This window comes from Leptopilina heterotoma, unplaced genomic scaffold, assembly GCF_015476425.1.
Source record: "Leptopilina heterotoma isolate Lh14 unplaced genomic scaffold, ASM1547642v1 Lhet_68, whole genome shotgun sequence".
NCBI classification, from domain to species: domain Eukaryota; kingdom Metazoa; phylum Arthropoda; class Insecta; order Hymenoptera; family Figitidae; genus Leptopilina; species Leptopilina heterotoma.
In genome coordinates this window covers 1436457-1450983 of record NW_025111157.1, presented here as the reverse complement: position 1 = coordinate 1450983, position 14527 = coordinate 1436457, and the positions used below count along the sequence as shown (strand labels likewise).

Sequence of the window (14527 nt, the reverse complement as noted above, 5' to 3'; positions counted from 1 at the left end):
ATAAGTAATAAAATAAATAGAGAAAATAAATTTTAAAATTCGGATAGCCAAAAAAAAGTTCGGATAATAGAAATTCGGATAAAATGATTTTCGGTTCGGATAATAGAGGTTTCGGATAACAGAGGTTCGGATAATCGAGGTTCCACTGTATATATATTGACAAATTTATCTAATTTTAGAAGATGAAAATAATTGTAATCGCAACTCTTTTAAAATTGAATTAACTGTGAAATATTTAAATAAAATTATTCATTAAAAATAATTTATTTATTTTATTATAGTTTTTTAAGATTTAAGTTATTTAAGAAGAAATTTTTGTCAGAAATTGAAAAAATTGAAGGTTATGTTTTAGAATTCGTGGTAATTTTATAGTTTATGAATTATTTAAACAAAAAAAAAACACAAAAATTCAGAATTTTGTTATGAATTCTAAGAATTTAATTTTTTTGTTTTAATAAAAATTCCTTTCTTTTTCCTGAATTCCCTAAATCAAAATATATGATTATTATAATTATAATAATATTAAAACTATATATTCCAATTAATATTTTATTTTTCTAAAAAAAATTTGAATTAAAAATTTATACGTTCTATTATTTTTAAAATTGCTAATTTTATTTAAAAAAATGAGTGAGAAGTCAGCCGCGCGCGAATTGTTGCTAGTTCTTTGATTAATAAAAATTATTCAATACATATAATGAAAAAACAACTATTAATTAATTTTTACATTATATTGACGTTTCTTGAAAATAATTTGAATAAATAATAAATTCGTGTATCACTCATTGAACCTTTATTAAACCTTTGTGCTTATTATAAGTTCTGTGTATTAGGAAATTTGGTTAAAAGTCTTAGGAAGTGATAATTATGACATTGTTTTAGGAACGGACAAAATCAATAAATTTGAATATATGTATCTATACATATAGAAGTACAATACTTTTAACTTCTCGTTATTAAAATGTATAAAATCTGTATCTAAAACTTAATTTATCTAATTATTATTATTATCATTATTACTATCAACATCTATATAAAATGCAAAAATAATTTTCAACATATATTCAAAACAAAACGTTTCATAGAGAAATTAATTTATTCAGAATTTTGTCCAAACTCCCCCTTTTTAGAACTGTTGAATGTCACAATTAATTGTCAATTACTGAACATATTAATTAACTAATTAATTAATTAATTTGAATGTTAATATTAAATTTGAATTTGTAAAATTGTAAATGTTGGCTTTTTTTAAATGGACCTATAGTTATAAAATGGCAGCAGTATCTGTTTCCTTCGATTACAATCTTAATACCTGCAATTTTAATAAATACACTTTTTTTTCATCACTCAGTCTCTTTTCCACTTTTATGAATAATTGCTGAGAGAGTTCATAAAGGATGGAATACAAAGTACTTTTCATGAAAGCGATTATAGTGTACGTTTTTTTTTTCTTTGCAAAAAGCAGAAAAATGTACATATATTCTCTTTCTAGGAGTATTTTTTTCCTTTTGTGGAAAAATACCCATTTCGCAGAATCTAATGTAATAATGCGGTTTTTGATCTATAACGAGACCTGAATTTTACTTCCTGGAATGTTAAAACTCGGGGATAATTCAAGCCGAAGTGGAATACTGAGTGACGAGTAGTTGAAATTCAGCTTCTTTTTGTAAATATTCCTTTACGAATGGATGCTCCAAATGTGAGTCCTTCAATTGACTGAGGTAACGATTTGCGACCTCTGGAGGTTTTCCCATATGTTGAGAGAGAACAATCATATTGATTAACGTGTCTGGATTATTGCTGTCTTTGTCCAATGATTCTTGCAAAGCGGCTTCGGCTTCGTCGTACTTTGCTTGTCCAATGAAGCAGGTTGCTTGACCGTTTAACAACATACTTGTCGTCGAATGCTTGTCAATCATTTCCTAAAATTTAAATTATTCCTTTGTTATTAAAAATACAATTTTATTTTTAACTTTATGTTATTTTCGAGCAATGAAAATTGCTATAGTAAATTTTAAAAAGTTTAAAATATTCCCAGACTTCGCTCTCGATAATTAATTTTTAAAAAAGTAGCAAAAAGTAGCTTTCAAAGTAAAAAAAGTAGTAAAAAAGTAGCTATCGAAAAATTAAACTTGACGACCAAAAAAACTCGTTTTAGACACTTCACAAAACTGGCAAAAATTCCATTCCATATTTTTTATTTTCCTTCTTGGGAAGAATTTTATAAAAAGTTTTAAATAATTGATTTCTTTCGACTAATTTTATGGAAATTCTAATTTAAATAATCGAATTCCTGGAAAATTTTTCTTATTCATGAAAAGAATTGAATTCTTGCGAACGATTTTATTAGAATTTATTAAAATAATTGAATTTTCAAAAAGAAATTTATTACTTTTACAAATAATTGAATGATTTTCATTAATATTGTTATTTATGAAAATAATTGAATTTTACAAAGAATTTTATTAAAATTCCTCAAAATAATTGAATTTTCGGGAATAATTTTGTTATTAATCGACATAATTTAATTCTTTCGAAGAATTATGTATGTAAATAATTCAATTCCTAGGAAGAATTTTATTAAAATCTAAAATAATAATTGAAATATTTTAAAAAAATTTAATTAAAACTGTATTTAAAATAATTAATTTCTTTCGAACAATTTTATTTAAGTATTTTAAAGTAATTGAATTACTGTGAAAACTTCTAATATTTTTGTAAATAATTGAATTCTTTCAAATAATTTAAATTTTTCCAAAGAATTCAATTTTGTATATATAATAAAATTCTTTTCAATACAATTCAATTTTAATTTATTTCCACCAATAATTTGAATTATTGTCAAAAGTTTTTACAAAATTCTTGGAAAGAATTCAATTATTTTCAAAAATTTTGATAAAATTCTGCGTAAGAATTTAATTTTAATTAGATTTCTGGAAAAGAATTTGATTATTTTTAAAAGCTTCAATAAAATTCTTCGAAACAATTCAAGTATTTTTAAAAATAATTGAATTCTTTGGAAAAATTTTATTAAAATTGAATATTATTCTATTGAAGAATATAATTAAAAAATTTTAAAATAGATGAATTTTAAAAAAAATTTATTAAAATTTTCAAAAATAATTAAATTTCTGAGAAGAATTTTATTATTTATGAAAATAATTGAATTATTGCGAGAAATTTTATTAAAATGTTTTAAAAAAATTGAATTTCTGTAAAAAAAATTTGTTATTTTTAAAAGTAATTGAAATACTAAAAAGCAATTTATTATTAATGAAAACAATTGATTTCTTTCGAAAAATTTTATTAAAATATTTGAAAATAATTAAATTCCTGTGAAAAATTCTATTAATTTTGTAAATAATTAAATTCTTCCAAAGAATTTAAAATAAACATTTTTTAAATAATTAATTGTTTCGAGGAATTGAAATTAAATTTACAAGAATAATTATATCTTTTGAGCAAAGAATTTTAATAAAATTTTCCAAAATAATGGAATTTCTGAGAAGAATTTTATTAAAATGTTTATAGAGAATTGAATTTCGGTAAAAAACTTTGTTATTTTTGAAAATAATTTAATTCTTGTGAACGATTTTATTAGAATTTTTTTAAATATAATTGAATTCTTCCAGAGAGTTTAAAAAATACAATTTTTTTAAATAATTGATTTTTTCGAGGAAATGAAATTAAACTTTTAAGAATAATTAAATTTCTTGAGCAATTCCTGTAAAATTGTATTAAAAATAATTGAAATCCTTCGATGAATTTTACTATTTATAAAAATAATTGAATAGTTGCTAAGAATTTTATTAAAATTTTCAAAAATAATTGAATTCCTGAGAAGAATTTTATTATTTATGAAAATAATTGAATTATTGCGAAAAATTTTCTTAAAATATTTAAAAAGAATTGAATTTTAATGAAAGAATTTTGTTATTTTTGAAAATAATTGAATTCTTCATAAGAATTTTATAAACATTGTTTTAAATAATTAATTTTTTCGAAATATAATAAATATTATGAAAATTTTATTTTAAATAATTGAATTCTTGTGGAAAATTTTATTTGTGAAAATAATTGAATTGTTTTAATTAATTTAGAATACTATTAAAAATAATTCAAATTCTTCAATGAGTTTTATTATTTATGAAAATAATTGAATTCTTGCTTAGAATTTTATCAAAAATTTTTTCAAAAAATTGAATTTCCATGAAAAATATTATTATTAGTGAAAGTAATTGAATTATTGTGAAGAATTGTATAAAAATTTTCTTAAATAATTGTTTTTTTCGAAATTTGTTTGAAAATGCTATTCTAAATTAATTGAATTCCGGTGGAAATTATTATTTATGAAAATAATTGATTTTTGATGAATTTTCTTAATTTTTTTCAAATAAAAATAAGAATGAACTTTTAATAAAAAGAAATTAAACATAAAAATAACCAAATCGTTTGCTTCTTACCCTTCTTACGTATACCTTAGCGTATAAAATAAAAACACTCACCTGAAAAATGTAGTAGGCATCTAGTAATTTATCTCCACCACTACTTATGTTGACCCAAGCTTGAGCAAGTTGAGTGAGTGTCGCGTCATCATCTTTTTCTTGCATTGTTTTCAACTCTTTTCGGGACAAATCCAAACGATCCATTTTCAAATAAATTTGCAGTGTCAATGCGAGGCATTCTAAATGATCGGAATTCCGAAGGACTCGTAGTGCTGATTCTAAATTTTTTTCATGATAATATATTGTAGCTGCGACGATCATAAAATTGTGATTATCTGCATTAGCTTTACTGGCCTCTTGATCTAATTCGTGTAAAATTGTTTCACGACGATTGGGAAATGCAAAATATTCTGCCAACATTTTCAAAGGCAGCAAATCTGGTGGCGATGAATTGTTTATCTCATCTAGAACAACTCGAAATTTCCTTTGCGCTATGTAGGCTCTGTATAAAAATACATCTCGATCAAGTGAAACTTCTGGAGAAGATGGCTAAAAAATTCAAAATTTATATACTTCATTAATAAAACAATTTTACAAATTTAAACATATTAATTGTTCAGTAATTCACTATTATGTAATTACATTTTATTCATAGTAAAACGATTCTATAAATTTAACATTTAATTGTTTACTTTTAATTCTTTAGAAAGATAAGTAATTATTTACAATAATTACCGATTTTTGTGTTTTTCTGTTATTACACAACTATTAGCAGGTTGAAATGCGTATAACATTAAAATATGTATTCTTTTGACAGTCGAAACTCAAAACAATTGTTAATGAAGAATAGCGAAAAGAAAATAATGATAGATATTTAAAAAAATACGAAAAAATGAATTTAACAAATTTAAATTCTTTCAAATGTAAAATAAATAAATATATCCAAATTGACAACGTGGAAATGTATTAACATATTAATACCGAAATCTAACAAAATAATGTTTAAAATTTTTTATAAATTTGCCTCAGGAGTTTTTTTACCTTCACTTTTTGAGCTTCGTTGATGCATTGTTGATAATTTCCAATGTAAAATTGATTTTTTACATCAAATAACTCATCGACGTCCGTCTGTTGCTGACGTGCCATTTTTGTTACACACACACACTACCAAAAGTGTACGCAATTGCATGTAACTTGTCAACTTATTGTTTTGTTTAACAACTTTGCTGCTTTCTAAAAAAGTAAAATATTTTCAAAAATACTGATAAAGTGTAATATATTCAAGTTAGTTGTGAATAGTTAATAAATAGCTCGTGAATGTAAATTTTTCGAATAATCACAACAACATAACCTCAAAAATTGAATATGTCAAAACTGTCAATGTCAACACCAATCTTATTGAAATTTATTTTATTTTAATGAATATTTTGTTTGAAGTTATTAATAAATTTGTTTTAATTAAACCAAACGACAAAATCATTTTAACACTAATTTGTTTAATAAATACATACTCCAATTATTTAAACACAATTTCCAGAATTCCAGATGATTTCCATTCCACGAACCACGATTTCAACAATCGACAAAATTTTGTTTGTACCGTACCAATTGTCCAATTTGTACAGGTCTAGTAACATTCCAGTTTATTAAGTTGTCAGTATGTTATAATTGTCATTTATACAAATTTGAATCTTAATCGATCAGTTTTTCGCTGAAATTTATATTTTAAAACACATGAATTATTAGTAAAAAAAATAATTGCAAAAGGTCAAATAAACACATTTCCTGTGAACTTTTATTAATATATGAATTTAAAAATTAGGTTCATATTTTCAAGGAATTTTTTTGTAAAGGACCCTTTTTATACTACGAATATAATTTGTAGTTACGGAAAATTATTGATCTCTTTATATATACCTATGCAAATGACATAAACAAACGTCAATAGTACAAAGTGTATGTGTAAAACTTACTTTGTAATGTAGTCTCAATATGATTCTTAGATTAACAGTTTTTAGTTTTATTCTTATAATTATGACTTCAAATTCTAAAATATTACGTGGACAACTTGTAACAAATGAAGTGGGTAATTTTTCTAAATATTTCATGTTTTGCATAAAATATCCATTTTAATTGTGATTAAAAAATTGTTCAAATTTATTATTAAAAAATTCACAAATTCATAATAATTAATAATTAATTTTAATAATTAATAATTTTCTAATTTTTGTTAATTTAATCAATTTAATTCATTAATTTAATCAATTGCGTAGTATAATTAATTTAATAATTTCAACTTGAATATAGTAGAAACTAATTTGCTTTACACAATTGTAGATACAGTTGCAATTAATATTAAGTTTATTTCGATTTTTTAGAGAATTTTAAAATAGAAATTCTCTCAAGAAAAAAAAACAATTTTTTTTTAAAGATGAATTATTTATGTAATAAATTCATTAGTCTTTAAAATAAATTAAAATATTTTTCAGAATTGGGCATTTTTGGCGAGATTTTGTTTTTTGTCGGAGAAAGGAAGATTTCAGTATCAATTTATTTTGGAGGAGAATTCTAGCGTAAATTTATTATTGTATTACGATTCAGCAACACAATGGCCAAGTGTTTATCCCTCGAACAAGACGTGTTTGCAAAAGGAGTCGGTCCTAAGCAGAGATCGAGGACAAATTGTGCCTTTAAGTGCCAAGCTAGTGACAAATGGTCCAATAGAATGTATCAAAAACAAAACGACCAAACAATATTTTTGTAATAGTTATCGAGAATTTAAATCGTCGAGACCAAGATGGTGGTTTATCGCTTTATCGGATTGTGAAAGCGAGAAAGGATTAAATGTCACCTACTGGATGACACTAACAAATGGTCCACGTGGAAGTTTCTGGCGGGAACACTTTTCAGCTGATGAATTTTGTAAGTTTTGAAATTTATTTAATCAATAAAATTCATATATACGATATTATCAATTCAGTTACTTGATGATAAACAGTAATAAACTATTATCAGGGTTGCAAGAAAAAAATTTAATTTTGTTTTTCCCTAAATTCTTCCTGATTTTCAGAAAAAAATTTTGAAATTGTTCCTGATCCTAAAGAATATTCTGATTTACTCTAAAAATTATTAGATACTCAAAAAAATGTTCTATTACATTTATTTACGAATTTCTTTAATTGGGAAATTATTCGAAAACACCAATAACTTCATTTTTAAATAAATAATTAAGTCATTATTTATTTAAAATATATAAAATCATTTATTTAAAAATTTACTGCAACTTCTTCAAAATTGTTTTCATCATTTCGAGTTAATTATTATTTTCTAGAAATTTTTAACTAAAATTCTTCTTTAAATCAATTATTCTTAACCACTTGAGCGGCAGTGCGTCAGAATTGGCGTCAGCGTGCAAGTGACAGAAGCGGCAAAAATGCGTAAAAGGCGTCAAAATTTGACTACTATTTTCTCATTCTGTAAGGAGATTTATAATATCACAACAAAGTATTTTTCTTTTTTAAAGTAAATGAGCAGATCTTTAAACAAAAAAATGCTTTTTTAAATATTTCGATTTCGTGAAGAAAAATTGGACTTTTTTTGGTAGAAATTGAAACGCCACTAATATCAAACTTTTAAATATTGTTAGCTTTGATCCTTGAAAACTTATTTAAATATTTTAAAAAACATTTTTTTTGCTTACAGGTCTGTTCTTTCACTTTAAGAAAGAAAAATACTTTGTTGTGATATTATAAATCTCCTTACAGAATAAGAAAATAGTAGTCAAATTTTGACGCCTTTTTCGCATTTTTGCCGCTTCTGTCACTTGCACGCTGACGCCAATTCTGACGCCCTGCCGCTCAAGTGGTTAATACTTTTTTAAAAAAATCTTTGAGAATTTTCAAATCCATTTGTTTGCAATTCAATTTTACGAAATTTAGATTCTTCAAAAATTCTTCAATATTGTATAATAGAAAATGAAAACTTGAAATAATTTCAAAAAAAAAAATTAAACATTTTCAAAAAATGTAATTCTACAGAATTGTTAATTAAAAGAATGCAAATTTCAAATTTTCAAAGATTTTAATTTGAAACCTTTTCAAAATTTAATTATTTCTAAAAAGTAAAAATTAACAATTCAATGCTTTTAATATTCAATTATTATCTAAAATTTTAACTGAAAATGATTTAAAAAATTAATTTTAATTAGAAAATTTTACAAGAATTCAATTATTTAAATAAAAAAATAAATAATTTATTAAGTAATTGAATTCTTGTTAAATTTTTTTTTATTAATGAAAATAATTGAATATTTGTGTAGATTTAAATCAAAATTTTTTTCTAAGAATTGAATTTTGTCGGGAAATTTTATTAAAATAGTAGATATTGAAAATCATTGAATTGACAAAATGTTTGAAAATAATTAAATTTCGGCGAAAAATTTGTTATTTATAAAAATTAATTGAAATCTTGACGATAATTTAAAAAAAAATTGTTGAAAATAATTGAATTTTGCAAAGAATGTATTAAAATTACTGGAAATAATTGAATTTTGAAAAGATTTTTATTAAGATTCCTGAAAATAATTGAATTTTGCAAAGAATTTTATTAAAATTCTGAAAATTAAATTTTTTGTGATGGATATTTTTATTTATGAAAATAATTGAATTTTGCAAAGAATTTTATTAAACTCCCTGAAAATAATTCAATTTTCCAAAGAATTTTATTAAGATTTCTGAAAATAATTGAATTTTGCATTGAATTTGATTAAAATCCCTGAAAATAATTGAATTTTGCAAAGAATTTCATTAAAATTCCGAAAATTGAATTCTTGTGATGAATATTCTTATTTATGAAAGTAATTGAATAGTTGTTAAGAATGTTATTAAAATTCCTGAAAATAATTGAATTTCTGGGAAGAATTTTTATTCTATTTATGAAAATAATTGAATTTCTGTGAAGAATTTTGATATTTATCATCAAAATAATTTAATTCTTTCGAAGAATTGCTTTAAAATTTTTTTCAACAGAATTGAAATTAAAATTGTTTAAAAAATTAATTCTACAAAATTATTGATTCAAATTATTGAAACTTCAGATTTTCCAAAGATTTGAATTTGAATACTTTTCAAATTTCCATTATTTCTAAAAATTGCTACTATTTGTAACTTCGCAAAAATTCAATTTTTTTATAGTGTTTTTAACTAAAATTCTTCTATAAATCCATTATTTTTAATAAAACTAGTTAAATATATATTAAAAAATTTAACTAATTTCAGAAGAATTTGAATTATTAAAATTTTTCAAAAATCTTTTTTTTTCTATAATGAAAATCATTAAAAATTGAAATTTTCTAAAATTTTTAATTGAAACTTTTTATAGTTTAGCTATTTATGATAATTGTAAACGCAATTGTTTTAAAATTTAATTAATTTAAAAAAAAATTGAAGTACAATTATTCATCAATTAATTTCTAAGTAACAATTTTGTGATAGTTCTTCAAGAATTAAGTTATTTGAAAAGAAATTATTGTCAGAAATAGAAAAAAATTGAAGGTTTTGTATTAGAATTCGTGGTTAATTCATAGTTTATGAGGCAAACAAAAAAAGACACAAAGATTCAGAATTTTCTTATGAATTCTAAAAATTTAATTTTTTCCAGTACTTTTAATAAAAAATCTCAGACTAATTCTATTTTCTCTGACTTTTTCCTGAAGTCCTTGACTTCCCTGACTTGAGGCAACCCTGATTATGAATACTAATCACAATAATATTAATCGTATTTTATAATTTTTCTCTTTTGGAAATAAAATTAGATATTCTACCTTTGTTGATTGCCTTCGCCATCGCCTACTTTATTCTCATAATTTTGAGCGTAATCGTTGCGATAGAGCTGCGTTCGAGAAAGCTTCTTCACATCTCCTACAAGCTCTTTATGGTTTCCCTTTGGTTCTATCTGATAGGACTGATTTTCGAGATCTACGAATATTGCATCAGAGCTTCTCTTGGAGTGAATTTCCCGGGAGCGGCTTTAATCGCAAGTCTCTTTGAAGCATGTTCGGAGACTATTTTCACTGTACTGCTTTTGCTTTTGGCACTGGGATTTACAGTGACAAAAAGTATTCTCTCACTGGTTCAAGTTGGACGACTTTTGGGTTTTATTTGGATTTCCACAATTCTACAGCTCTGTCTTCTCATCTATCAGGCGGAAGTCTTCGATCCTGGCCTCGTACTTTACAGTTACGAATCACCGCCTGGTTATGGATTGCTGGCATTGAAACTTTGGACGTGGGGCGTTTTTATTTTCTGCTGCTATAAAACCAGCAGCAAAGCGGCCACTAAACTCCATTTTTATTCCTTCCTCATGTCACTTGGCTCCGTTTGGTTCCTGTTTCATCCGATAATGGTATTTGAAAATTTATATTAGTGTATTATATTTGTAAAATTAATTAAAATTATATTTAAGTTAAATGAAAATTATATTTTACTTAAATTAAATTTTGTTTATACATTTATTAAAAATTTTAGGTTCTAATGGTCACCTTTCTGATAGACAAGTGGATTCGAGAGAGTGTCGCAAAAGGATGTTATCTCTGGATCATTTTTTGCGGTCACGCGCTATTTTTATACACAACGAGACCAGCGGCTGCGAATATTCATTTTCCATTCCATATTCGAACTTTTCAAATCGTCCCTTTCAGTGGAAATGGTCAAGGGCACAGCTACGAACCTAGAATTCACAATACTGCGCCTGCATTTACTCTAACTCAATTGCGACCACCTGTTAGCATTCCAAACGGGATAAATAATACTCGTCTCTAGACGCATTTTTCAAAATCAAAATAACTTTTTAATTATTTACAAAACACAATTTTTTAATGGAATTTCTATTTTCGAAATTTAAAAAAAATTGTGATTAAGAAACAAATTAAATGTAAAATTGTATTTTATTTACATTAAACATTCAATAGTAGCTTTTTAACTTAACAATTGAAATGTAGTTAAACAAATCGACTTTATTTTTGTATTAAACTAAAATCTTTGTTGTACGCTAGATTTCGTTAGTTTCATATTAACTGTAAAATAATTCATGATTCTTTTTTTAATTTCATTTTCTTGACAACATTTTTCAAGCAAACTTGGAACTACACTAAAATGATTTCGATAAATCTTCATTTTCATTTTTAAAATTAACTTCCTAGAAGTTTTTTTTTATTAGTTAAAAAATGATACATACATTCTTTTTAAGAAAAAATATTTCTGCAAAAGAACGAAAATTTCGATAAATAAAATTCGTTTATTAAATATTCATATCGACAACATTTCAAATGTAGAATAATTCTCTTTTTTTTAGAATAGCATAAGAAATGTTATAATAAAATACTCTTTGTAATAAAAATATTTACATTTATCTCCCAAGTGCCTTTGTAGGCGCGAATTCGTTCGCTATTCTTGTACTCTACTACTGTAATTTATAATTTATAATTTATAATTTGTAATTTGTAATTAATAATTAATGACAAATTAAAAAATTCAACTTTTACACGAATTTTTGTGCATTTTGCTAAGTTATTCATATTTTTTTTTTCAATCACACGAACCATCGAGCCAACCATCCCTCCACCTTTGATTAACTAATTTACAATCGAATTCGGGTTTACTTAATTTTCTATTTACTTGATTATGAATCCTACATAGCCATTGACTTAACTGATTTTGGGAATCTGTTTGTGGAGGATTTACTTTCAATTGTTCCTGTAAATCTTCAGCACACGGTGCACAGGGATAAAATTTCGAAAAAATGTAGAAAAAGTTTTTCATATCCTTTTGTTGTTCGTTTGATGGCGAATCCGGATAGTAAGCTGCCATTGTGTGTAAAAATGCCCAAGTACTTGATCCCAATTCGTCCTTGTCGAGAGGACAATTTTTTCGAGGTGCAACTACTATTTTCTCGTCACTCTTCACTTTCTTGAAATTAAATAATAATAATTAATAAATTAAATAAATAATAATAATTTTTGAAAAAGTTCTTTGAGAATTTTCAAATCTATCTGTTCACAATTCAATTTTATGAAATTTCGATTATTTGAAAAATCTTCAGTTAAATGTATTATTAGAAAATAAAAACTTGAAACTTAATTTTTACAAAGAATTTTATTAACAACTTTTGAAAATATTTAATTTTTTTTAATAAATTAAATTAAAATCTTACTGAAGTTTATTATATAGATGAAAGAATAAATTTTATAAAAATTTTTGAAAATAAATGAAAACTTTTTGAAGAATTTTATTAAAATTTTTAAAAATAATTGAATTCCTGAGAAGAATTTAAATAATAATTTATGTAAATAATTGGATTCAGGCGAAGAATTTTATTAAATTTTGTTTATAAATAATTGAAATTTGGACAATAATTTAATTCTTGAGAAGAATTTTTTTACAATTGCATTTCTGTGACAAATTTTGTTATTTTTGAAAATAATTGAATTCCTATAAAGCATTTTATTATTTATGAAAATAAATGAATTCTTGCGAACGATTTTATTTGAATTTTTTTAAATAATTAAATTTCCAAGAAGAAATTTATTACTATTAAAAATAATTGAATTCTTCTGATGAATATTGCTATTTATGAAAATATTTGAATTTTTCAAAGAATTTTATTAAAATGCCTCAAAATAATTGAATTTTCGGGAATAATTTTGCTATTTATCGGCATAATTGAATTCTTAAGAAGAAGTTTAATAAAATCTAAAAAAAATAATTGAATTAATTCAAAAAAATGTAATTAAAATTGTATTTAAAAAAATGATTTCTTTCGAACAATTTTATTAAAATATTTAAAAATAATTGAATTCCTGTGAAAAATTAAAATAATAATTTATGTAAATAATTGGATTCATTCGAAGAATTTTATTAATTTTAATTTAAATAATTGAAATTTTGCCAAGAATTTTATTAAAATTTTTGACAACAATTTAATTCTTGAAAAGAATTTCGCTATCTATTTATAAAGATAATTTAATTCTTGACGAGAATTTTCAAAAAAATTTTGAAATTAGTTTAATTTCTGCAAAATATTTTATTATTTTTCTTAAGAATTAAATTCTTGTGATGAATATTTATATATTTATCAAAATAATTGAATTTTGGAAAAAAATTTTATTAAAATTCCTTAAAATAATTGATTTTATGGGAAAATTTTGTTGTTTATCAAGATAATTGAATTCTTTTGTAGAATTACTTAAATTATTTTTTAAAATAATTGATTTTCTGCGACGAATTAAAAATTATTTATGACAATAATTGAATTATTGCAACTAATTTTATTATCTTATTGAATAATTAAATGTTTCTTAAAATTAAATTTTTTCGTCAAGTTTTAATAAAATTTTTAAGATTAATTGCATTTTTCAAGGAATTTATTTAAAATTGTATTTAAAATATTACGAAAGGGAGTTATAATTTCGTCATTTTATTTGTTACTTTCATAGTAGTAAATTTACACGAAAATTGTAAATTTGACAAATTAAAATTATTAATTTTACAAAAGGGAATTAAAATTCGCTACTTTTGAAGACGTTATTTTACAATTCCTAAGATTCTATAAAATTCCATAAGAAAACTGTAAATCTAGAGAAAATTGTTTTTTACAAAGAAAAACAAATGTTTTGGCATAAGAATTTCGACAATAAAATTATGAGTACAGTTAAAAGTTCTAAATTTTAAATACTTAAAAAATAATTCAAGTTCAGTGATAATAAATTTATATTTTTATAAAACAGAAATAGAAATTATTAATTTACTAAAAGTATTATTTTGCAGGTGAAATATCAACTTACTTTTTCAGAGTCATATGTCTTTTTTTGTAACTTTGCCCAAGTTTGGAAATCCGTACAAGTGCGGCAAGGTTTTTCTTGTACCATTTTCAAGCAATAAATTATAAATAAATCAATAAATGAAATAAATTGACATTTATGCCGATTACCGACGACTTTTCTTTTTCTAACCTCAAAATATTAGTAATAAACATTGATGAGGCAGGGTTGGGTTGCTATCCACTGCTTTAATATTAATGTTCGTCCA

General features: G+C 23.2%; 3 protein-coding genes across 3 annotated transcripts; 1 reads left to right on the top strand and 2 right to left on the bottom strand.

The window, feature by feature from the left end:
- Positions 1-770: 770 nt before the first annotated feature.
- LOC122510304 (coatomer subunit epsilon) lies at positions 771-6116 on the bottom strand. The gene is made up of 4 exons (XM_043624839.1): positions 5957-6116; positions 5487-5678; positions 4506-4994; positions 771-1922 (listed from the first exon to the last, which is right to left on the bottom strand). The coding sequence occupies exons 2-4, from the start codon at positions 5589-5591 to the stop codon at positions 1614-1616; spliced, it is 903 nt and encodes a 300-aa protein (XP_043480774.1). The 5' UTR covers positions 5592-5678; positions 5957-6116; the 3' UTR covers positions 771-1613.
- Positions 6117-6393: 277 nt separating this feature from the next.
- On the top strand, positions 6394-11286 carry LOC122510303 (transmembrane protein 145-like). Its single transcript, XM_043624838.1, has 4 exons — positions 6394-6527; positions 6935-7367; positions 10258-10847; positions 10970-11286. Exons 1-4 carry the CDS (start codon positions 6438-6440, stop codon positions 11261-11263), a joined length of 1407 nt encoding a protein of 468 aa, XP_043480773.1. The 5' UTR covers positions 6394-6437; the 3' UTR covers positions 11264-11286.
- An 83-nt stretch (positions 11287-11369) lies between these two features.
- Positions 11370-14476, bottom strand: LOC122510305 (FAD-linked sulfhydryl oxidase ALR). The gene is made up of 2 exons (XM_043624840.1): positions 14284-14476; positions 11370-12409 (listed from the first exon to the last, which is right to left on the bottom strand). The coding sequence occupies exons 1-2, from the start codon at positions 14365-14367 to the stop codon at positions 12029-12031; spliced, it is 465 nt and encodes a 154-aa protein (XP_043480775.1). The 5' UTR covers positions 14368-14476; the 3' UTR covers positions 11370-12028.
- Positions 14477-14527: the final 51 nt, after the last annotated feature.